The sequence below is a fragment of the Hirundo rustica genome, chromosome 15, assembly GCF_015227805.2.
Source record: "Hirundo rustica isolate bHirRus1 chromosome 15, bHirRus1.pri.v3, whole genome shotgun sequence".
NCBI lineage: Eukaryota > Metazoa > Chordata > Aves > Passeriformes > Hirundinidae > Hirundo > Hirundo rustica.
The window spans coordinates 5,216,818-5,242,057 of record NC_053464.1 but is presented as its reverse complement, the minus strand read 5'-3'; the positions used below and the strand labels follow the sequence as shown (position 1 = coordinate 5,242,057).

Here is a 25,240-nt window from a genome sequence, read left to right as displayed (position 1 = left end):
CTGGCGAGGCACAGAGTGCATACTCAGAAGGTTCTCCACTCCTCAGTGCTTGTGGTTACTCTGCACTGCCCTTGTAGATGAACCCTTGGTAACACTCTGTACCTGGAAAGGAAACTTCAGCTGTGATGCTGCATCTTGTCTTCAAATGTTAATGCCCAGCTCCTGGCCCTCCACATGCATAATGCAAACTGTGGATCAGTAAAGGATGGAAAGCAAGCTCCTTGGCACCTGATGCTGAGCTTGTGGCAAACAGGTCTGATGGTGGCTGCCATGCTGAGCTTGTCAGGGATGGCTGGAAGCACAGGAGATTTTAGGAAGGACAGAGGCTCAGGGATGTCAGTCTCCACGGGACAAGCAGAGTGAGGCAGCTGGTGATCAGGACTGAGAGTAAATGCAAACAGGAGGAAGGGGTAGAAGATGGCAGCCGAAGAGCAGGGAGGAGGAGACAGTATTATGTTTCTGACAGGCAGTCAATATTAACAAAATAAAAAGCAAATGATGGAGAAACAGTTCTTCTCTAAGGCAGTGTTTTCCTACTAGAATGGGTTTGGGTTATTTTAGGAAGCCTATGGCATGTGACGTAAAAACACCAAAAAAGACAAGACATAGGGTCTTTAAACACCCCAATTTCCCTGGAGCTTACCTTGCTGAGAAGCTCAGCTTTTCTGTGTTTCTACTTCAGCAGAATCCATAGATGTTATTTTCCCTGAAGTAAAAAAAAAAAAAAAAAAAAAAAAAAAAAAAAAAAAAAAAAAAAAAAAAAAAAATCCTTTTGACTGTGAAGACAAACGATCCGAAAAATCAGGTTTCAGAGCTGAATATCTGGTGACTGTATCAGGACCAACAGAGAGACAGCCTGACTGACCTTACAGTCTTTGGTAGCTGTGTAGCTTCTGACTGATGTAACGCATCAAAAGATTCCTCTGCTCATGATAAACATAATACTTCTTTAGAAGGAGTGGAACCTTAAAAAAAGCTAACAAAGAGAAAAAATAATCTGCAAAAACTGGATGGATTGTGCCTCCTGCCAAGCTGCTCACTAATGCCTTCTGCACTGGTATGGAGTCCCTTGTTTCCTAATAAAGCACCTGAAACTGTTTTAGTGTAAGAAAAAGAAAAAGGAACACAAGAAGTGCCCCTGCTCAAAGCCAGCTTGTGCCAGCTCTCACTGTTTCACTAGCCAAATGAAATAGCCAGCTGGCCAGACGAGGGGTTAAGCAATACCTGTTTGGTAGGGTTTTGCTACACTTCCAGGATGACAGAATGGGAGGTGATTACAACTTGGAGCTGACCTACTTCTTGTCCATGACATTGTGTCCCCACAGCCTTGGCTGTGGAGATCAGGAACTAATTTCTCACCCTGCTATCAAGAGTGCTCTGCATTTGATAACTAAGTCTGGGGGCTAAATCCTCTCCTGAGGGAAAGGTGGAAAGATGTTTGTTAAATTCTTGTTGAGAGGGTTGTGTTAGTGCTACTTTTAGCACACTGTGCTATTGATGACTATATGGCAATTTGGGGCTTTGTTTTTATTGCTTCAAATCTCTGTAAACAATTTGCAAGGTTATTTGTACCTTTGGTTAACATGAATTGAATTTTAATCTTAACCACAGAGGAAGATTTGTTTCTTTATGAGCATTTTTTTTTTCCCCCTGGGTCTTGCTGCTATGATTTATCTGAGAACAGCAAAGATATCCTCCGTTCCTACGCTTTGCAAACTGAACAGAGTTCATCTGAAGCATGATTCAAAATTACAGATGATTAAGTTAGTGAGAGCACACAATAACTTGTCAGGTGCCTGGTAGGAAAAAAACTGATCTGGTAAAATAGAATGAGTGTATCCCATTCTATAGTAAACAGCCTTGAGTGGAAGGCAGATCCCACTCTTTGGGGCTGGCACAGCGGTGGGTTCCAGCCAGCACTGGGGCTGGATGTGAGAACATGAAGTGCAATAGAGCACTCTGGACCGAAGCATACTTAATATGCCACATATTCAAGGAGTTGAGGATATTTTTCCTCCCATTATTCTCTATTACAATCTCATTGCTCTAATCTTTAAGAGCCTGTTCCTAATTTCCAGGCACAGCTCATTCATATCCAGCCTACACTCTCTGTGCTTGTGCCAACCACAGCTTTTAGATTAAAGAGTTCTGAAGCCCAGTCTGGAATAGGAAATCAGGACTTTTGTGATGTGTGGAGCAATCCTAGACCATTTCATGCCTTTTAAAGAGAGGTGGGCAGTATTTGCCCCATGTTGACGCGCAGCACCCAGCTAATAATTTAAAAGTTGTTTAAGCCAACTCATCCTTTCTGCACAGGGACACGTATCACCCACCATTACTAATGAATCACATTACCTGACACATTTTCCCCCTACACACTCATTTCTTTGACTCAATTTGTGTAAGTAATTGCACTTCAAATACTTTAAATGAATGAAAAGAGGTATAATGATGCTATGCTATCAAGAAATCCTTCTGGGCTTTTTTTGTTATTTTTTTTCCTCTGTCAGGACTGTTGAGGGAAGTGCTCAGTCCTTGCGAGAGCCCAGAGCTGTGTCTGAGTAAGCAGGGGATCATCCAGCAGGAAAGGAGAGAGGCAGGCGATTCCTGCGGCTCTGCACCTCCTGCTGCCCTCCTCCCAGCTGTGAGGTGCTCCTTGCTGGCCCAGCCCAGCAGCACCGGCTTTGGGGACCATCCCCAGCCCTGTCTGCGTCCTGGGAAGGAGCTACCCTGCTGCCGGCCACCCCACACCAGGGACAGAAGGAACAAGGTAGGCACGTGGGCTGGGAATGATTAACTGATGGCCAGCAATTGTACCGAGAGAAACGAGAAGGGGAGGGAGACAAGCTGCAGTTTGGGGGAAGCTGGAGCCTCTCTTGTCTCCAGCAGCTGTTGAAAAAAAAGAAGCAGGCAAAATCCCATTTCCTAACTGTGGTAGCTGAGGGTACACACACGCAAACCCCCCTCCCCCGTGCTCGGACACACACACAGTCAAGGTTCCTCAACCCCCCCAGCTCTTCCTGAATGCCGTGGATCTCCCATGGGCTGTACATTTCTGCCTGGGAAGCAGAGGGAGAGAGGGAAGCTGACTCAGGAGTGCCAAACCTTCGAGGAAAGCACAGCTGTAACCCCAGATTGTGTGGCTGAGGGGGCTGCTCTGAACAGTGCCTCCATCCTCCTCCACCTTGGAAAAAGCAGTTCTGGCACACAAAACAAAGGAGAAAAACATTTCCAGGAATAAATATTTAATTGTAGCTTTAATTAATATTTAAAGCAAACGAAGTCATCAGTCCTGTAACTGTATCTTAGAAAGAGGTGAGATCTTGTGTGGAACAGAATGGGATGGAGAGGTAAAGTATCTTGGAAGACAACCATGTGGTTGACATAGAAAGCTGGTTGCTGCATGTTGTGAGACCATTTGTGGTCAAACACACTCTGTTATGGATCTTCTGTTTGTGTTTCCTCTTAAAAATATATAATAAAATGCCAGCTAAGATCTGTGTGAGGCAGTTTTATCACAAATTGTTCAGTGTTGTTTCTTGTGTGATTATGGCTGGCTAAAGGAGTGTGTACTTCTCTCTCCTGAGTCTTACCTTCATAATGATGTGAGGACATGCTTTGTCTGGTATCTCCAAGTGGAAAAGAACTAGAATGGATTCACTTTCTAAGCTCTCTTTGTAAAACCATCTTTTAAAATACTGTGGGTTATTATCAGCTGGGAAAATAACGCACAAATGAAAGCATTGCTAAAACTGGATGCTGGATGAAGACAGCGCACTTTGTCCCAAGATCTCTCAGTGATTGCTGTGCTCCCAGTAAGGTCTGTGACCGTGAATTGGGAGCCTGTGGTCACTGCTGGCCTGGACCGTGCCATCATCTGTCCTGCTGCAGCTGCCAGCCCAGGCCCTGCGTGACAGCTCTGGCTCACGCAGGAGATGCCAAGCACATCCAAACGGTGACACTGCAGGGCACACGCGTGTGCTCCCTCGGCAGCCCCGATCCTCGTCCTCATCGCAACATTCGGGAGGATTTACCGCGATTATTCATCTGTGACTTCTCCCGCTTCTATTGCGCTCTCAGCGGCGCCATCCTTTCCTGAGCACCCTTTCCACTGGGTTGTTGCGGTGCTGTTTTCGGGCCGGCGTTCTCGGGGCCGCAGACCCCGGACAAGCTGCGGCGCTGCTGGTCGAGCCGGGCGGATCAGGGTGGATCGGGGCGGAGCGGGGCCGAGCCGGGCGGAGCGGGGCCGAGCCGGGCGGAGCGGGGCCGAGCCGGGCGGAGCGGGGCCGAGCCGGGCGGATCAGGGTGGATCGGGGCGGAGCGGGGCAGAGCCGGGCCGAGCCGGGCGGAGCGGGGCCGAGCCGGGCGGATCAGGGTGGATCGGGGCGGAGCGGGGCAGAGCGGGGCCGAGCCGGGCGGAGCGGGGCCGAGCCGGGCGGATCAGGGTGGATCGGGGCGGAGCGGGGCAGAGCGGGGCCGAGCCGGGCGGAGCGGGGCCGAGCCGGGCGGATCAGGGTGGATCGGGGCGGAGCGGGGCAGAGCGGGGCCGAGCCGGGCGGAGCGGGGCCGAGCCGGGCGGATCAGGGTGGATCGGGGCGGAGCGGGGCAGAGCGGGGCCGATCCGGGCGGAGCGGGGCCGAGCCGGGCGGAGCCGGGCGGAACGAGGCGGAGCGGGGCGGAGCGGGGCTCCCCGGGCCCGGCCCAACCCGGCACAGCGCCGGGGACAGCCCCAGAGCAGCCCGGGGAGCGGGGCCGCCAGCCCGTCCTGCCCTGCCCTGCCCTGCCCAGGTGAGCGGGGTCTCTCCGGTGCGGCGAGGAGGGAGCATCCTTTGGGAGGTTGTGGGGAGCGGGCTGGGAGAGCCCCCGGGAGGTGTGCGGTGCCGCCTATCTCCTCTTTTATCTCGCTTCACAGATTAGGGCTAGTTTCCTTTGTTTTGTTTGTTTCGTTTTGCAACACTTTCGCTTTTTTGTTGCGCTTTGGAACCGGGGGTGTGACATTGTTACTCTGAGAACGGCTTGCTTTAGCAATGACGAGCGAGACAAAGAGAGCTAAGAGCTCTCCCAACCACTAGGAAGATAAAGGACTCGGCACTGGTTGCTCGGAGGGGCTCTGCAGGACTCGGAGCCTCGTTAAAGGCTCTGTTGCTGTAGCGTGAGCTGCCCGCTCCTACAGTCAGCACTTCTGTTCAGGAACACGGGCAGAGCGAAAAAACGGGGGAGGCAACCCTTTTCTCTTGGCATGACGGACGTGTGTGCGTGTCACTTCTTGCTCTTGTAAAGAAGACTCCGAGGCTGAGTTTTGAATCTGTGCCTCTGATGTTGGCTTTCAAGGAGGGGTTTTGGAGTTATTTTCTGGCGTTGTTTTTGCTGGCGCTGGTCGAGCTGCTTCTGTGAAATGTTTGCGAAATCTTTTGTGGTGCTAGATTTGATTTCTTAGAGAGTGTCAGAAAACTTTCAGGCTGCTTTGACGTGACTCTCCTAGTCGTAATTTTTGTGAGGGTGAAAGGGTTTTTTTTGACTGCTGTTTGTAACCTTTACTTTCTGACTATTATCTTATGTTTGGCAAACATAATTACTTTCCTTCTGTTGATTATTAATAATGGAAGATAGCAAGGCCTGGGAACGTAGCTGCAGAGGGCTTGGGCTTTCACAAACATATCTTAGTATCTTGTTAAATTTAAAGAGGCTTATCTAACATATAGCAAAAAAGTTAAAAAAAACCACCCCAACTCATACAAAGGCTTTGGGTGTTTACCGGAAAAAAAGTTTGTGTGTGCCAAAGAAACTGTAGGAAAGATGATGAGCCTGTTCTCTGACAATGGGTTTATTTTCACATTTTTCGTGGGGGTGTAAAGGAGAGAAAACACGCTTCTTCCAAGTGGCCCTTTGCAGGGGCAGAGCTGAGGCAGGAGCTCATCCCACGGTGCTGCGACACCCACGTGTGACCGTGTGTGCTGTGACACCCACGTGTGACATAACCCCGTGCGTGGTTGTGCTGCTGCCCTGGGCACCTGCTGCCCCTGCACTGTCCCCAGCTTCTGCTGCCGTGCTTTGCCCGGGTTGTAAATATTTTGACCAGCGCCATCCTCACCTTTTACTCACATGCGTGTAAGCAGAGAAATGTTGATCTGCAGGTGATTTGAAATTAGCCAGATAAGGCCAGGTACTGCTGCCTTCTGTCTCCTCTTACCGCTGTGGCTTTCTGGGAAGTGCTGTCCTTCGGGTGAATCCAGGTTTTATATTCGGTTAAAGAATGAAACCCACCATGAACACGAATGTATCTGCTGCCAGTACAGCTCCCTCACAACAAATTGCCAGACCCTGTTCGTGCACCACACCAAATGTGGTTCCTGGGAGGAAATGCAGTGTGGGGGGTTCTTTCTAGGTGAGAGGACCAGCAGGCTGCAGCAAGGCTGTTCTTGGTGTCAAGCCTGACAGTGACAGGAGTAAATAAATCCTGCTGCTGCTTCCATTTCACCCTGAGTGGGCTGTGGGGTACAGAAGGAGTTGGGATCTCTTTTATTGTGGCTGGGGTGTCTTCAGGGTGAAAGCTGGAGTCACTTATTGCACCTTTTTGCCTATTTTTGTCTCAAGTTTCTATAAGAAGCCATTTTTGAATCACTATGTATGGAGTAGACTTGGCAGGGATTGATGGTAGCTGAAACTTTGGGAAAACTCATGGGGATCAGCATTAGCAAAATGTATCGATATTGTTACTGTTCAAGTCTAGGTTGATAAATATTCCGGATGTTGGTGGTGAGAGTTGTTGGTTAATCTGCCCCTCATCTGGAAGGTTGCTGGCAGAGACTAAGGAGAGGAATCAGTTTGAAAAGTGTAAACCCCATCAAGGGGAAGGAGTGGGGATCACATCCCTTCCCTGGGGCTGGCAGCTGCCATCTCCTGTGGGCCAGCAGGCTGGCAACAGCATTATGCACAGCAGAGGGGTGGCGGTCTTTGAAGAGGGGGAAAAAAAAAGGAATGAAATGATTGCTTTTCTTCCTGCACATCAGTTTTAAAAACTCAAATCCTGCTTTTTGCAACAGGTTGATATGAAAAACCAAACAAAAACCCCCAGCTGAGACATTGTAAAGAAAGGAGAGACGCAGAGAGGTGATTTGGGTTTGCATGCCATGTTACTCCCCAGCACAGCGCAGATAAAACGGAAAACAAAAAGTGTTCATCTGACTAACTGCTTTGCCTTTTCTCTCAGAGCGGGGTAGAGGCAATTGTTCTGCTTCCTTCTCTCACCGTGCCTTTTCCTCGTTTTTGAGGCAACTCCCTGGACAGCTCAGTGATGTTGATGTTTGCTGCCTCCCCCCGCACTGATTGCGGCTGCTTTCCGCTCCCCGCCGGCTCCGGATGCTCCGGGGGCGCCTCAGCCTCGCCTCGCCCGCTGCGCTTGTGCTGCTCCGAGCGAACCCAGCAGCGCTCGGGGGATGTGCCCGTGTGCCCTCTCTCCTTCCCGTGATGTGTGTGCCTGTGGCCGGCCTGATGGAGCCCGAAGGGGGCAGCGAGAGCGGTGAGCGGCCAGCCCCGCTCTCGCCATCGCTCCCCGCTGCCTCCCCTTCCTGAGAACAAACGCGAGCCTCTCGGCTTTTGTAATCGAGCAGAAGAGAGATCACTTTCTGCCGAGATCTAGCTTTCCCCCCCTCAGCTAGTGGCTAAGGTGGGAAAGATGCAGAGATGGGATCCCCTGTGACAGGAGGTGACACCTCGGAGCGCCGTCCCCCCTCGGTGGCAGCCGGCAGAGGAACCGATCTGACGCTTTCTTTGTCTCTGCCTTGCGCAGGAAGACACTCAGCTTTCGTTTCTGTCATTTTTTGGGGCGCGTGGAGCACACTAAAGTGGTGTTTCTGTTGTTATCCCTCCCTGAGGGACCCTGTAAAACACCATGTGAGTCAAATCGCATCTGCCCAGGCTTGGCTGTAGTGCCTGGGGGTAGGTGGGGCGTGGGCGCTGCCCTGGAGCCGGACCTCGCTAATGGACAGGGCTTCAACAGCCTGCAAACCCGTCCTGCTCCACTGAAATCAGCTTCATCGTGTGCTTCCTCCGAGGCTACAGTCCCACAGATTGATTTCAAGGCTCTGCTGGTTCTTTATTTGCTGTTGGTTTGCACAGCAGCTTTTTTTTCATAGGGTCGATTATTTATATATATATATATATAAAACCAAGTAACCTATCAAATCTTTAAAAAAATAACGATTGTCTTGGGTGTAATGACACTCACATTGAGGTTCTTGCATTATTAATGCAATTTGGAAACTGAATAGAAGTCTAAAGAAAATGAACATTAAATTTTTGACCCGTGAGGTGAGTGTTAGGCTCTCTGCTCATCTTGAGTTGTGTATTTCTGCAGGGAGGAGCTGGTGATAGAGTCAAGGTCTCAACAGATATTTGAATACTAGGGTGTTTCAAGGACAGCAATTATGAGTTTGGCATTTGGGTGCTTGCCCAGCTGTTTGGGCAATAATTGGTGGCCTGTGACGACACTTCTTGCCCAGCACTGGGGTCTGGGAAGGCAAACCTGGGCTTGAGCTGCAGCCTTCCTGGGATCAGATAGCAGAGGGGTGAAGGCACAGAGAGAACAAAACAGCCTGCAGTTAAATCCTCGGGGGGTTGTGAGCTGCAAGGGAGGGCTCTATTACCTTTCTCTGGGAAAAAAAAAAAAACCAGGGCCTGTGCACACCGTGTGTTCCTTGCCCCTTGTTCCAGGCTCCGTGCCTGATCTGATCACAGAGCGCTTTGTGTGGGACCAAGGAAAACGGAGAACCTTGACCTGGTAGTCTCTCTAGAATATTAAACCTTGCTGGTCCTTTGCCATGCCTCGTGAGCAGCACATGACTGGGGAAGTGGCAGGGCATTGAGAACTCAGGCTGGTCCCGAGGATGGAAGAAAAGCGTGGCTGGTGCTACTCCAGGTTTGGTTTGTGGGGACTGCCTGGAGCTGGGTGGAAGCCAGGCTGGATGGGGCACTGATGGTGCTGCTGCCACGAGGCCCCAGGGGAGCGCGGGCAGAGCTCCCACGCCACGCTGCAGAGCCTCTGGCAAAGGGTCTGTCCTGCCCAGCCACTTGTCACACCAGCCATGGTGTGCCTGTGCCATGGTGGAGGACAGGCTGCCAGTGGAGACGCAGCTGCTGCTGCTGCAACTGCAGATCCTGCTGGCTAACAGCAAAACCAAAACGTGGAATTGCTGAGAGCTGGAGTGGGAGCCTCCGCTTCCAAAAGACTCTTTATCAGTTGGCTGTTGGGATAAGGGGCTTTGCAGCCCATTCTGCGTCTGGTGTTCACCTTGTCTTCCCAGTGCAGGGTGGGAGGGATGGTGAATTCTCTGCCTTGAATCCCACTGGGTTCTTCCAGGCACAACTCTGCATGTTGAAAGTTTTCCAGGAGCACTGCTTTTCCCAAAGTTCCAAATTCTCTGCCACTTGCTGTTTAAGAGAACGCCCAGACCAAGAGTAGACTCTGTCCAGGAAATAAACATTTAATCTCGCCTGCCCAGTGGGGAAGGATTTTTTTTGAGTCAGTCCTGGTTTAATGTTCAGTTTATTTACATGGCACAGCCGGTCACGCTGACGGAGGCCCTCTGGTGACATGGACTATATTGTTTTCTGAGCTCCTGCCTTCTCAGTGCTTATTGTCTGCTGGCTTTCCCTTCACGATATGATTTCAGAAGCCTGGTCAAAGGCATTGGTTTGTTTTCAGTTACATCAGTTACTTGATAAAAGCAAGTCACGATTGTGATTGCAACTTCTTGACAATTACTTAAAAGGGTAAATGAAACTGCCAGAAAGCAACGTCAAAGAATTTCCTGTTTACAAAATTTATACCTGTTACCGGAGTTTAAATACACATTAAATACGTGATTTGGATCTTCTCACCCAGCTCATCAAGGCAGTGCCTGTCTGTGCAGTGGAGGTTCAGAACAGGAGCTCTGCTGACCGCAGCCAGGAAAAGCAAAATTTACTCAGCTGTGAAGACTCTGACATTTTTCTTCAATATCTGAAGAAAATCTAGAAATGAGAATTATGAAATGTGGTGATAGCCTTTTCATGGAGCCTCTTTGTGATGGAGACTGGTAGTAGGAGTTCCTAAAGTTATTTCAAACCATTTAAAGTAGTGGGGGTTTCATTTTACTGGTAGGAGAAACAGAAAATAGCGTGAATATTGATTTTCTGCTATATGGTATTCTAGAAAGTGTGTTTGAATCTTATTCAGGTCTCAGTTTCTGAATAAACATATATTTTTTTTTTTCTATGCAGAAGGGTGGTTTTTCCCTACCCTGGGAACTGTGTCAGTCCTAGAAATTATTCTCACTGACGTTTAGGACACCAGGAGTAGAAAGAGTATCTTAATATACTTAAATATTTGTGTGGTCCCACTGTTTTCTGATATATTATTTTTTTACATTAATTTTTTTCTTTTCTCCCTGTACCAGACTTAGACAAAAATGGTCTCTGTCCCTGGGGGTGCGTGATACACCACAGCATCTTTTACCCACAGCAGCAGGGACAGAATTTCAGGACAGAAACTCACTGCTGGAACCCAGTCCAGGCTGAATCTGGCAGAGCTGCTGCCCAGGCACTGCCAGCAGCTGCCCAGTATCATATCACCATGCTGCTGTCTGCACCATCCATTTTTCACAGGCTCACCTTCCCTTCCATCCCTCAGGCCTTTCAGGTAGACAAACCTCACCTGAAAAACATCCCAGAGGAATAAAATAAGAAACAAAGGTAGTGCAGAGCTGTCTCAGCACTTCTCACAGCCCCATGGGGACAAAAGTGGTTTTGCTGGACACTCACACTCACTAGACTGGTACAGTTGGGGTCTGGGATTCTAATCAAATTCGTTCTTAAACATTTTAGTGTGGCTGCATTGCCTCTTCCCTGGCAGGGATCCTGGGGAGGAACTCTCTCTGGTTCCTGTGATGTGGGGCTGTGCAGTCTGGGATCTCCTGGCCGCCTGGACCAGGCTGAGCCCACAGGATGTGCATGCCCCTGTACTATGACATGGCTTGTTCTGGACTTGGGGCTTGTTCCTGAGGCAGCCAGACCCTGAGGATTCTTAGCTGTGTAACGCCAACTCTTCAGATAAAAATAACAAGGGCACTGTTATAAATATATTCCTCTCTTTGTTTTTTTTCCTGATCTCACATCTCTCTTGGAAGTGGGTCTGGCCCAGCTTTGTAAGGTCGTGGAACCATCACCAGGTGGTTAAACAAGTAAATTGAATCAAAACAACCTTTCATAAAGACATTCACTGCTGTTCCTGTGTGCAGTGTTTGCTCTGCTTGTGTGTCTCGTTCCCTCTGTGATGCAGTTGAAGTAGATGCAGTTTTTGGGGTAGTGATTGCTCTAACACAACACTTAGTACAGTTTTCTATTGAACATGTGCTCCTATATGAGGGTTTAGTTTTATACCTGAAGAACATACATGCCTCAAGGTTTGCCTGCTTGTTTTCAACTTCTATCATTTGATTTTTACCTCCCCTGAAAAGCTCGAGTTGCCCATTCCCTTGCTGCGGTCTGCGTTGCTTTTGAGCTCCAACACAGCAGCCACAAATAACAGCAACAGCGCCTGTGGTTCTGGACAGCTCTGTCCTGCTCAGCACAGCCCTGGGGCCGTGGCTCTGGAAATCACAGCTCAGTAAACAGTTTTGTTGATGTGTAAGTAGGCACGACATGGAGCCCCGCGCGCGTGCCCGTGCTGGCGCTGCGGTTTTGCGGGCGCTGCAGCACAACAGGGCTCCTTTACCTGTGAGCACAGGGTGGATGTGCTGAGCCAGAAAGACTGGTTTGTGCACACATGATAACCAGGGAGGGCAGCCACACTCCCCACAGGTCCTTTTTCTCACCAGTCAGCCCTGAACCATGTGCTGCGTGCAGGAGGCTGGAGAGACCAGGGGAACTGTAAGCATTGCTGACGCTTCAAAAGTGCTTTTTTCCTAGAAGCCTAAAGTGCATCATCAGTGGTGTTTTCCAAGCTGCCATGTGAGGGGATGTGATGGAGGATTTGTACCACGTGTGGTTGCCGGAGGATTTGGAGGGGTTCTTGGGGTGGCTGGTGTCCCTGGAGCAGCTCTGCAGGCTGGGAGCTGTGGGGTGTGCTCTGGGTGCATCACAGGTCTCATTGCACAGGACTGCCTGACAGTGCAGTAGGTCACACAGAGCTCAGTAGAGCAGCAGCTGGCAGTGGGGATAGTTGTGCTGTCAGGATTGAGCAGGTCTGTGAGCTAAAATGCAGCATTTTCTGTTCAGCCAAGGAGTTTGGTTATCTATGTTTGCTTACGTATTCTCTGTTCCACGAGTTGTTTGGTTACTAAGAAAAACCAGACCTGTGGAACATGTATATTTATATAGTTCTTAACTTATAGACTCCAGTTGAATTAAGGCAATTTCAGCTTGAGGGTTAGAAGGTAACCATTATTTTTACAGTGTTGATGGAGCACTTGCCTCCTGCTGGAGCATGAGGACACTGAGAGGGGTCTCAGGGTCACGAGCACAAACTTGTGCACAGCATGGTGAAACATACTGGAAATTGTGTTGAGGGAAGGAAAAACAGAAATGCAATTGCTAAGTGGGCCAGTAATCTTCAAATACATACATGTATATATATGTAAGTTTCTCCATTAAAATGTATGTCTATCATCCCATCAGATGAAGAGCATTTTCTGTTTCTGAAATTATTTCAGTCAGTTTTATATCTTTTGGTCATTAATTGATATTGATGTAGGTTCATAATTCTGTCTCAATCACAAACCTTTTGTTTCATTTATTTCTGAATGATCCATTTGAAATAGACTCCGGTTATTAGCCTGGGATGCTTAAAAACATGCAAAGAAGTGTCAGGCAGTGAGACTGGGATGTGTCCTGTGCATTGGGATAAGCAGAAAGTGAAGCCTTGCCTGTCCAAAAGGGCATCTGGGATCTCTGGGTGCCTCACAGAACTGGTGTGAGGATCAAGTTATTTGTGAGTGGTTTCTTACTCTGTACCCTGCCAACTGCATCATGCTGGAATGCTGGCAGATGAAATACCCTCAGAGGATTTATTTTTTCTTTGCCAGTACACGTATGCCTCATAAATTTCCATGGTTATAGATCTCTGTAATGTGAACCGTTCTCCCCTATTGAAAATGTTGATTAGGGAGGAAACACAGTGAATAATTGTTCTGAGTAACACTTGAGTCACATAAATATTTCAGGGGATTTCAGTAGCCTTAAAAGGGTCAAAGTTGCACATGAAAAAACTTAACTACAATTGTGCCTGAAGTTTTGTGATGTGAGAGGAGGCTGAAAAGGGGAGAACTTTTCAAAAGTGTCTAGGGATTTACATATGTATAACTTCTTTATAATAGTATGACACTGTATAACCCATTTGCCTTGTAGATGAGCCTTAGGATGCTTAGACGCAAGACACATGAGAGATTTTCATGTTTTGGTATAAATATTTTCTGCCAATGTGAAATAAATTCTGGAATAAATTCACAGGGGATGCTCCAGCATGGAAGCAATGGCAGAGAGAAAGCTTCAGACTTGCAAAAGTGCTGAAGCAGGAGCTGGGTTCCAAAGCTCTCCAGCTTTGGAACAGAAAGGGACAGAAAGTTCCCTTTTCAGCTATACATTGTATTTTATCTGGGAAACACGTCAGCTCGCTGTGACTGAGCGTGTTAACAAGTTTAGGATGAGATATATGAAGTGCTGCCTCTACTATCCCAGAACAGAGTTCCCAGCCCTGGCTAATGGAGGAGTGATGAAGGCAGCAGGAACTTGGAGTGACCAGCACAATGGCTCTGTGCTGGGGACCATAGAACATTGAATAGATGATATCTGCTTTCTGGCCCCAGCCAGCTAACTTGTTGACAAAGCTAAGTCTTCAGAAATACTTGATGCTGGTAGGGTTTATTGTCTAAGAAAGAGTCGTGGGAGCCATTCAAGTGACAAATTTGGGAGTGCTTTGTTTTAGAAAGGCATAAGGTTTTTCATTTGTACTCGGAAATTTAAAGGGGGGGAGGGGGGCAAGAACACCATAAACAGCTTGTGACTCTTCTTGCTCTCTACCCTCTTTATGTCACTTCTAGAAAATTTAAGGTTTGATTTATGAATAAGTCTGTATACCCTTTCCTGTGTGCTCCTCTAAGCTAATGGGTTTTCCCATTTGTTTCTTTACATGTTCCTTTTCCCTTCCCTCTCCTTTTCTAATTTGTTGTTGCCTTTTGGTCTCACTTTCTTAATTTCCCTGTAAAAGGGACCTCTCTTTGCTGTCCACTAAAAGGAGTGGAGGCTCTTTTTCATGGACACTGAAGCTGTGGGACTCCTTGCCATAGGATACTGCAGAGGTTAAAAGATTATATGAGCTCAGGAAGGGCCTGAAAATCTCACATGAGGTTATTAAACACCACTATGCAACCTTTAGTTTGCCATTTCTTTAAATGAGGATAAGGGAAAGGTGTTGAGAGCAAGCACCACTGTGCACTCACCTTGTATTTAACTCTGACCTAGGCAGCCACACCTGGCTACCAGTGTTGGGCCAAGTAAACATCCTGATGTTCCCCAGTTTTACTGCAAGGGTCCTTTGTGATCTCCTTTCACACTTCCCTGTGCCCTTATCACAGCTCTGTGCAGACTGGGGACACCAACACTCGCTCCTGGAGGTGACCTGTTGTGTCCTTGGCTCCAGGGAAGGAGCCCAGGGATTGGAGCTGGGCTTTGGGAGTTGGTGACTGTGTCTGCTCCGGGTTCTGGCACTGTGGGGCGGCTGGCAGTGGCTTTGGGAGCAGCTGGGCAGTGACACGGTGTCCCTGCTGCCACAGAAACAGCCGAGGCTGGAGCCTGGCAGCTCACACAGAGAGCAGCTGGCTGACCAAAAGCAAGGCAAGAGCTGAGCATCTCATCCCAGCCTGGTGCTGGCTCAGCGCCTCTGAACGTGCTGTAGGATCAGCTGCTCAGGGCTGGGTGTAACAGCCCATCCCTCAGGACCCCCCCTCACCCCACAGGACACTCCCATCCCTCAGGACCCCCCTCATCCCACAGGACACTCCCATCCCTCAGGACCCCCCCTCACCCCACAGGACACTCCCATCCCTCAGGATCCCCCCCTCATCCCACAGGACACTCCCATCCCTCAGGACCCCCCTCATCCCACAGGACACTCCCATCCCTCAGGACCCCCCTCATCCCACAGGACACTCCCATCCCTCAGGACCCCCCTCACCCCACAGGACACTCCCATCCCTCAGGACCCCCCCTCATCCCACAGGACACTCCCATCCCTCAGGACCCCTCTCATCCCACAGGACACTCCCATCCCTCAGCATCCCCCCTCACCCCACAGGACACTCCCATCCCTCAGGACCCCCCTCACCCCACAGGACACTCCCATCCCTCAGGACCCCCCCTCACCCCACAGGACACTCCCATCCCTCAGGACCCCCCTCATCCCACAGGACACTCCCAGCTGCTGGGTCGGTGACAGGCTGTGGTGTCCTGCCCAGGTGAGACTCCTCCTTCTCCTGTTGTCATTTAAATGCTTGATTACATTAGCCAGTACTAGAGGTGCACAGCGACTCAAGTTACTGGGCAACACTTGCACCTAATTACCGCCATCATCTTCCACCATCGCCTTCATCCTTGCCTGGGAAGAGCTCCCAGAGGACGATGCTTGTCTGGAACTCGTCACAGCTTGTCCAGGCTCGCCATGAGAGTTTCCCACCTCTTGTAATCTGTTCTTTAAACAAAAGGAGTTGGATAAGTGAGATTTCATAAGCAAACTGAAGGCTTGGAGTTCTCCTGTGAGAGAGTGAGAAGGAAGGTGTGTGGTTTTGGGAGAGCTCCGTGCCATTCCCAGCACTGTCCTGGGGGAGTTACCACCGGCTGCTGCTGTGCTCTGCTCCCACTGAAGGCAGGATGGAAGCTGGTCCTTCCCGTGCGGTTGTGCACTCTGAGCAAACCCAGGTGAATGCTGTCCCCACGGCAGCTGGCAGGACATCTGCTTACAGCCTCCTGTGCTCACACTCCGGCAGAGGAAAGGCTAGCTCTGTTCCAGGCAGTTTGGAGCAACAAGTTTGTGCATCATCCATCAGGGCAAATACTGGATATCCAGGGAGAGGGGATCCTGATTCCTCTGTGTTTTTGATTAAATGAGCCACAGGCTATCACCATATATCCTTCAGTATAATCCTAAACCAGTTGAAACATGTACTCGATCTGACTAACCACTCAGTTCCTTCACCTAAACTTTTCTTTTTCTTTTTTAAGTGTACCTATCAGCTTTCATGAACAGCAGAAAATATGGGGCTGCAGGAAGTCCTGATCTCTACCAGTGTGCTGTATAGGCTGATGATGACCAAATTCCTCCCCATCCCTCTCTGAGGTCTCTGCTGTGCAGGGTGGGTTCGTGCTGCCCGGGCAGCATTTCCTTCAGACACAGACACTGCTCACTGCAGGAGCAGAAGGGCACCCCCAGCATTTGGGGACAAAGGGTTCAGTGCTCAGATTGCTTGGAAGTAACTGCTGCTGTTTGTAAACTAAACCCTGCTTTAATCCAAACTAATCTGTACACCCAAACAAGCTATAAGGAATTTTCCTCATTGGGTTTCGCTTACCTTACAACCAGGCTTTTCCTGGACGTGGTTGGGCAATGTCCTGGTCCCCATGAACTGAGAAATCCCCCCAGTGTGTGGGCACCCCTCTGCAGCCCCCACGAGCGTCATGTTTACACCGTAATCCTCCGTGACATGTCACACGCGTGTTGCAACTCCTCTGGGTTTCAGTGCTAATTGAAATACCGGCGCTAATTGTGGAAAGTTAGTCATGCAGACTAAGCTGGAAGGGGAAGCTCTGGGAGTTTCATAACTGTTTGTGTTTTGTAAGCGCTTCACTCTGCGGTGCAGTGCTGGGATGCTCCCAGTGCTGGGATCCATGTGGGTGCTGGGGTCCCACTGCCAGAAGGGGCTTTGGAAAGAGCGCCAGTGCTGTGGCTGGTGCTCAGGGAGCTGCTGTAGGACTGGGACAGCCCCAGTCCCTCACCTCGATCAGGGCAGGGAGCAGGGAGTCCTGGTGCCTTCACTCTCTCAGTAGATGGGAGCCAGGGGCTGTGGATTTTCTGGCTGAGAAGAGGTTTTCTAGGTGTCAGCAGAAGAGCAGGAGAAGCTGAGCGGGTTATCTGCACAGCTTCCCTAGAGAAGGAAAGAAATGCAGCTGCGCAGAATAAATCTGGAAACCAGGAGGTTTGAAAGTGAAAATTAAAAAAAGTAAGAAGAGTTTCTGGTGTTGTTTCTAAATCCAGGAAAAGCCCAGAAAACAATTGGATTTTCAGATGTCTTTTAGATGTATTTTTCAGATTGCTTTCAGAGATTGAAATGAAAGAGAACTTGCAGAACCTGCATCTGAAAGCAGCGGCTCTTGGGGAGCTTTGTTCTGTCTTTGAGAAAATCCCTCATTTTCCAGGCAAACATAGCCAGTGCTGTCCTGTTCATGGAGCATTGTGGTACCCTCTGAAAGTAGCTCCTCCAGACAGGGTCATTTCCAGACTAAGGAGGCCAGAAAAATGCATTTTCTCCACGCTGGAGCACTGAAGGATGCAGAGCAACATTCCCTGGGGATGAGCTCTGTGCCTGTTCACTGGAAGTGTTGCAGTCTGTGATGTGACAAAGAAACCATTCATAGATGGAGAGATTTCATGGAGTCTGTCACCCTGCCACATCTGTTTGGAATATTTCCAGGCATTTACATTAATTAAAAGTGAGACCAGATTGCTGTAATAGTGTTGTGCTGGTCAGAATGGAGAACTTCCCCAAACCTGCTATTTTTGGGGTATTCCTAGAGGTATGGGGCAGACTTTAGGAGAAATAGGATGTGTAGATATATAGAGAAATGATGATGACATTTACATGCTCCCAACCTTATCACTTCAATGGTTTTTAAAAGTATTTTTTCATGGAGAATTTCAGAAATTTCTCCTGCATGTATCGTGTTCTTTGTAGTTCACTTGTTACAGTGCTTTGTAGGTCACTTGTTACAGATGATATTTTGGGGTCTCTTTCTGCACACATTAGCCAATTTTTCTAAAAAAGATATGGTAAAAAATATCACTGCTTTGAAACGATAAATTACTCTATTGTTTCCATGATGCTACTGTAATTTATTTTATTTATATTCCAGTTCAGTGCATTCCTAAATGCATAACATAAATATTAAAAAAAAATCGTGTTGGAGAAAGATAAATGATGCATGTTGAAATATGGGGATATTTCTGGGTAATGTGGCACGTGGCTGGAGTTTCCTAAAGAGCCTGAAAACATCACCACGTTACGTGGTGTTGCGTTCATTCTGTAAATCCCCGCAGGCACACGTTTTGCTGGCTCAGGCAGCAGAGAGATCCTGTCCGTGCTGTCCCTGCTCCCTGGCCAGCCTGGGATCTCACACTGCTGGGCTTTCTGCGCTGCTGCTCTGGTGCTGTGGGGTGCTGGCTGCCCTCAGCAGGCACAGGGGGATGGATGCTGCTGCCAGCTCGGGCTGGGGGCACTGCTGGTGCTGTCCGGGGTGTGTCTGGCCAAGTGGAGAGTGGTGACTGGGCTGGAGGGACAGGGGAAAACCTAGTGGAAGTGGGCTGGGTGATGTAGGGTGCTTCTGAGAGATGGAGGAAAGTGGGTTTGTTCAGCTAGTCTCAGAGCCAAAAAGAGAGGAAGCAATCTGTGGGTGTTGAGGAAGGGCTGGTAGGCAGCTGTCCGCGTCCCAGGGGTGATTTTTGATATACAGGGAGTCAGTTCAGCACCCAGGGCAACATCTGGAAAACATCTCTGAAGAGATGGTAACCGCCTTAGGAAGGCAAAGCATTTGTGAGGAGGCGGCTGGGAGGGCTGGGGCGTGGGTTTTGTTTTGTTTTGAGCTTTTGCCGTAGGCTTCCTATGTCAACACTGCCCGGCCTCCGAGTGCCTCCGGCTGCGCCTGCGAGCGGGGCGAGTGTCTGCTCCTGCAGGAGGGCTGCCGAGGGAAAGGAGCTAATCCCCGCATGAACAACGCCAAGAAGTGGTCACACCAGCACGAAATGAAATAGCCAAGCTGCACCTTCATCTTTGTAAAGGTCCAGATGAACTGCTCCTCTGCTGAGGGTCGTGGGAGGAGGAGCTGCTGACATCCTGCTGTACGCACACAGTAAAACTTGGTGGTTCAGGCTCCGACCCTTCTCACTGCACCTGATTTTTACAACTGCCAGAGAAGCCCAAGAGGCAGAGGGATGAGTCAGTGCACTCTCCTGTGCAGAGATGCAACATGCTGCCCTTACAGACTGTGCTGCAGCACAGGCTTCTCCTGGCTGCTGGCCTGCATCCCCCGTGTCTCGCAGTCCCTTCTGCCTGTGCTGGGGATGAGTCAGGTGTGGGTGCCACTGCCTGCCTCCAGCTGTGTGTTTGGGTCAGCTCTCACCCAGTTGTGTGTGTTCATGTGTGTTTGTGCCAGCTCTCACCCAGTTGTGTGTGTTCATGTGTGTTTGTGTCAGCTCTCACCCAGCTGTGTGTGTTCATGTGTGTTTGTGCCAGCTCTCACCCAGGTTTGTGTGTTTGTGACAGCTCTCACCCAATTGTGTGTGTTTGTGTGTTTGTGCCAGCTCTCACCCAGTTATGTGTTTGTGTGTTTGTGTTAGCTCTCACCCACGTTTGTGTGTTTGTGCCAGCTCTCACCCAGGTTTGTGTGTTTTGTGTTTGGGTCAGCTCTCACCCAGCCCTTAGCACAGTGTAGGGCTCGTGTAATAGAAGTGATGAGAGTCGAGGCTATTCACCTGCCTTTGCCATGGGCAGAGAACAAAAAGGGTATTTTTACAGAGAAATGGTACTGAGTGTTCTACATTGCTGTTCTATTTCATGTTGAAGGAGCAGAGGGCACCAAAATAATATAAACGGGAACAATAACATACAGTAGCACACTTATAACTCAATTTAGTGAGTTTTTGTTTGTAAATATTTTTGTGGTTTGTCTGTATTTTAAAGAAAGGAGGGAAAATTCTCCTGCCTCTCGAGCCTTGTTTGAGGAAGGGAATGGGCAGCACTCTGTGGTTGTATTGCAGTGGATGGGTGAATACTCTGCATTTTGCTTGTCACCTGACAAGCTGGTTTATATTTAGATGAGGAGAGAAAGCATGTGATTCTGAAAGCTGAGTTTTCATTGTGCAGAGGCCAGCCCGTGTGTGCTGAGTTATCAGAATTAGGTTTTGTTTGCTCATTTTTCCTGTGGTTTACTAGGGCTATGGTCCTGCCATGTCAAACACATTCCTTGAAAGCAAGGTGTCCAAAGGAGAGAAAATTGAGACTTCCTCTGTGCCAGCCAGCACAGCAGGCCTCTTTTGAGGAGGAGGAAGTTTGGAAAATCCCAACCCTTTGGTGTTATCATCTTGGTCTGAGCTGAGCACTGTGCTGTGACACTGGGCAGGGCATTAGCTCATGGGTGACAGATGCCATCCATATTTGAAATGCTATCCCTAAAGCTGGGGTTTTGTTCTCAGCTGAGTTGTTCTTGAGAACAGCGAGGAAAGCTCAAGCTGGTAGAGGAGAGAGTATGACTGACTATTCACTTCTATCTTCTGAGCACCCTGAGCAATTAAAGACAAAAGCCTTTGTTCCCTGGTGACTTCATTCTTAAGAAGCCTTTTTAATTTTAGTCTTTATTTTCAGGAAGAAATAATATGGGTTTGTCATTGACAAGAAGGCTGCATCTCTCAAATGTCATGTGAAGGATCCACTCCATAATTCATGGGCTGGGGAGAGTGGGTGTCAAAAGGAGGGTGCATAATGGATATAAGAGATTTCAGTTCAATTAAACTATTGGTCTTAAAGGCAGCTTTTCTTGACTTCATATTTTCTTGACTCAGATCGCCACATTTTTTGCAAACTCATCCAGATAACCAGATATTTTTAGTCTTTTAAGTAAGACTGTAGTGGGTTATTGGTTATTTTTGCACATCATCTTCCCCTTTCAGCGTGGATGGGGACTTGCACAGTAATGTCAGAGCAGTGCTGATCATTTCCTCTTATTTCTGCCACTGTTGCTGTAAGCCATGCATCTGTGTGTGTGGAAGTGCTGCTGTTTCTGATGCTGCCCTTTGTAGGATTCTGGGAGTTCTGCCTGTTGTGTGATAAATTATGTATGGCTGTTGGTGCGCTGAGAAGGGGATCTTCTCCCTCCTCTGCTCTAGGACCTGAACAAGAGCAAACCTGAGGCTGCTGGGGGTCTGAATGTAGATGTCTTAGTTGCTGGGAGGTTGTGGCAGCCTCAGACCTCCCAAAGGGGTTGCTGGGTCTGCCAGATCTGCCCAGGCAGGAGGGATCACCTCCTCAGGGCTGGCCACTGCCTCCCAGCTTTGTCTGAGCTCCTGTCCCAGGCAGAGTAAATCAGCTGCCTGGCTGGCTCAGACTGAAGGGAATTATCCTCTGATTCTCTTCTCACAGTCAAGCTGAAGGTGTTATGAGCTGACAGAGCTGTGTTAATAAGTGAGCAGCAGCAGCAGCAAGGGAGTTATCATGGTGATCACACAGCAAAACCAACCTGCAGCAGTGGAGGTGCAGCTTTATCTCAGCATTTCTTCTCCAAGGGCTTCTTTCTTGTAACGTGTGTTTGTGTGCAGATGCAGGAGCTCCTCGGTGCTGCCTGTGGTCAAAGCCCATCGGTCTGGGAGGTGTGTGGTGAGAACCAAGACCAAGAGCCAGGGCTCAGCTGTGCCTTAAGAGCCTGGGAGTGAGGCAGGAGTGAGCAAACACATTAGTTACGGAGTAATCTGTTTGCAGCGGAGCTTCCTAGCCCAGCTGACAAAAGCTGCGACATTTAAAAATAAATAAACTTTACAAAACATGAACTCACTGCTCCAGAGCAGGAGCTCGTGGTGGAACCGTGTCCTACGTCTGCAGGAAGTGAGTCACGTTCTTACAAAATCAGCATTGCCCGTATCTGCGACGGCTGTGACAATTCCCATGCGGGCCTAAATCAGATCTCTTCCTTTCCGCAGGCTCCTCTGAGGCCTCAGGAATGTCTTCGGAGCCCGCTTCATCCTCGTCGCAGCCGTCGCCCGCCTCTCCCGCGTCGCCCGGCTCCCTGCGCCTGCCCGAGAGCCGGCGGCCCCGGGAGCGCTCCCCGTCGCCCATGCGGGGGTACCTGATCCCCAGCCCGCTGCCCACCCGCCGCACCAGGACCTTCTCCGCGTGAGTACCGCGCTCCCGCCGGCCTCGCACGCTGCCACGAGCCGCCAGGCACTGCCAGGCTGGGAGGGGTGCTTGTATCCCGAGGTGCTTCGGTGTGTTACTCTTCTCCTTGAGGTTCTGATGCCTTTGGACTCGTAGTGCAAATGCACTACAGTTTTTCAGTGCTCTGTTTTAGCAAAGGGTGTTCAAAGCCTCTTCAAGACAAGCGTTTTACAGGGAGGGGAAAATATACCTAGATTTTTTGCAACAAAGTGGCTTGTCTGAAGCTTTGCTTTACTTCAAATATTGGGTTGTGGCTTCCAGGACCAGTTCCTGTTGGTGTTTCCGTCTCAGGTCCGGACTTTTTTTTTAGCATGTTCTCTCTTCTCACTGCCCCTGAAGCACTAGACCAAACCTCACTGGAAGTTTTAGGGTTTTTTTACTCCTGACACCTGTGCTAACGTCATCAAGGTTACATTTTAGGGATACTCCATCACTTTTCAAAAGAAAGTATTTCCTTGTTTTCTTATTCAGCTATCCTATCTTCACTTTAAGATTGCTCAAATAGACCTGTTAAAGATATGCTGGTTATCAGGCTGTGACCCCTGAGCTCTTTCTCTAAGGTTTTTGCATGAGGTTTTCCATGAAACGAGGTAATATTTGTTGCTTTCTGTAGTTATTTGAGGTAGTGATCTCTCAGCAGAGCTGGCTTTCCCTGAGCTTTCCTGAGGCCCGTGGTGCTGAGCAGGCTCCTGTGAGCCCTGTCCAAAGGAATCTCCTCCCAGTGCAGCAGCAGAGGACGGTGTGGCCGAGTTTGGCCATTGCAGAGAATGCCCAGAGCCTGTGAGGGGCTGACCTGAAGAAGGCAATGTGGGCTTCTTTGTTCATCTCAGAGCCTTTGGATCAGGATATAATGTGAAGCTTCTGCCCCAGCCCTTTATTTCTGTATGAGGAAGGTCTGGCAGTGCTGAATGAACGCCGTGGGAGTAGGAGCTGAGCCCCACAGCCAGCCTATTTTGGGCCACTTGCTCTGGTTGCTGTGCTTTGCCCCTTTTGCTTCTTGCAGTGTTATCCAGCTCTTTTCTTCCAGAGTTATCCATGAAGATTTAAATAACAACAGTCTCACTATGTTTCATATTATTATTTCTGAATTCAAAATGAGGCAAAAAAGAAGAGGAGCAGAAGAAAATTTTATGTGTTGCCAGTTCCAAAAGCCTTCAAATACCCTGAACTTCCTGATGGAAGTAGATTGCTAAAAGGAACATAATTGACTTAATAATTGGGGTTGCCCTTGAAAAGCAAGTCCAAACTAGTGTGCTTCAGTGCTGTGTTAATAATGAACTCTTTGTAAATCTTCTCAGCTGTTAATCTTAGTCTGGTTCCTACAAAAAGAAAGAATTTTTTATTTGGCTTCCACAGTTCTTTAACCATTAATTAGCATAGGAATCTTGCTGTATTTGCTTGTCCTGAAAACCAAAATAACTCTGATTTTTTTTTTTTTTTTGTGTGTGTGTGTGTGTGTGTGTGTGTGTGTCCCCTCTTTAAACAAGAGGAGCTCTAGGTGAGCAGTTGTATAAAGAGATGAATGTGACAGGAAGTGGCTTACTGTCCAATGGGATTATTTAATTTTGATTCACTGGAGGTGGGGGGCCTCATCCCCCACGGCTCCTTATCTCTTTGAGAGATGCAATTGAACTTTAACAGCTTGTTTAGGACAGTGAGTGCTTTTCTGTGTCACAAGCACTTGTGGGATCAGGTGTGTTGACAGCTTTATAGAGCTGGAAATGAAGTGATTTAATGGAGGTTTCTTTCTTTAGCACTTTCAACTGCATTTCTTTACGTTAGTTTGATTTAAGGAACAAAACAGTTACCATTTTTTTAAAACAATTTTACTTAGACTTCAGTAAAATGTAAACATTTGGTACAGTGATGTCCTAGTTGCCACGATGCATGTAACCAAATTGCACCAGAATCCTCTTCTAACATGGAACCCCCTGGACACTCCTGGCATGAAGAAGGTTCTGGTCTAGCAGTGCTCTGAGTAAACCCCATAATATGCCTAAACCAGTTGGTTTTCATTAATGGAAGTGTTTGAGTGAGTTTGGATCCCTGGAAGTTGCGCTCAGTATATTGGATGGAGAAAAGGATTTAAGCACACAGTTTTCAGGCCAAGTTGTTTTTTTTGATGGCAGTAAGTCACCCTAAAGGTGGTTCTGCAAATGTGTCTCATTTTAAAATACAGGTGCAGTGGCAGTGGAGGGGGAGTTCAGACATGAGTCTTGCTAGAATGCACTGCACTTGACACTTCCTGTGAAATCTGTGAAAGCACAACCCCTAGGTGCACACTGCTACTCCCAGACGCATCAAAGGTAGAAGATTCTCACATTCAGGATGGTGTCTGGAGGAGAATTTGGCGCAGTGGCGGAGCAGTTGAATTCAAGATGGCAACTGATGCATAACAGCGCTAGCAAACATCATCCTCATCTCTGTGTCCCTTCCAAAGGCCCCAGGCAAAACGTGCAGCGTGAAAGCGAGCACCGAGCAGCTGCTGCAGAGCAGAGTGCTCGCTGGCAGGGAGTGCTTGGCCCGCTGTGCCTTTTGCTGCGTGTGCTCTGGTGACGAGGCGGTGTGCTGAGCCCTGACCCGCTCTTTGTGCTTCCTCCTGCAGCACGGTGAGAGCGTCCCAGGGGCCCGTCTACAAAGGGGTCTGCAAGTGCTTCTGCCGCTCCAAGGGCCACGGCTTCATCACCCCCGCCGACGGCGGGCCCGACATCTTCGTGCACATCTCCGAGTGAGTTCTGTCTGCGGCCAAGCAGGGCTGCAGCTCTGCTTCGCCTTCATTACCCAGTGCTTTCACTGAATATTTGCAGAATCACCAGGCTGGAAGAGGCCTTCAAGATCATTGAGCCCAACCCAGCCCTGACACCTCAACTAAAGCATGGCACCGAGTGCCACATCCAGTCTGTCCTTAAACACATCCAGGGATGGTGACTCCATGACCTCCTTGGGCAGGCCATTCCAGCACTTTATCACCCTTTCTGTAAAAAAACTCTTTCCTAATATCCAACCCATATTTCCCT

General features: G+C 48.9%; 1 protein-coding gene across 1 annotated transcript in view; it reads left to right on the top strand.

Annotated features, from left to right (window-relative positions):
• The first annotated feature begins 4,680 nt into the window (after positions 1-4,680).
• Positions 4,681-25,240, top strand: part of CARHSP1 (calcium regulated heat stable protein 1) — a 34,528-nt gene continuing 13,968 nt past the window's right edge. The window contains exons 1-3 of the mRNA XM_040079181.1: positions 4,681-4,788; positions 21,989-22,181; positions 24,829-24,951. Coding sequence (XP_039935115.1) covers positions 22,009-22,181; positions 24,829-24,951 — 296 coding nt within the window. The 5' untranslated portion in view covers positions 4,681-4,788; positions 21,989-22,008. The remainder of the gene's footprint in view (positions 4,789-21,988; positions 22,182-24,828; positions 24,952-25,240) is intronic.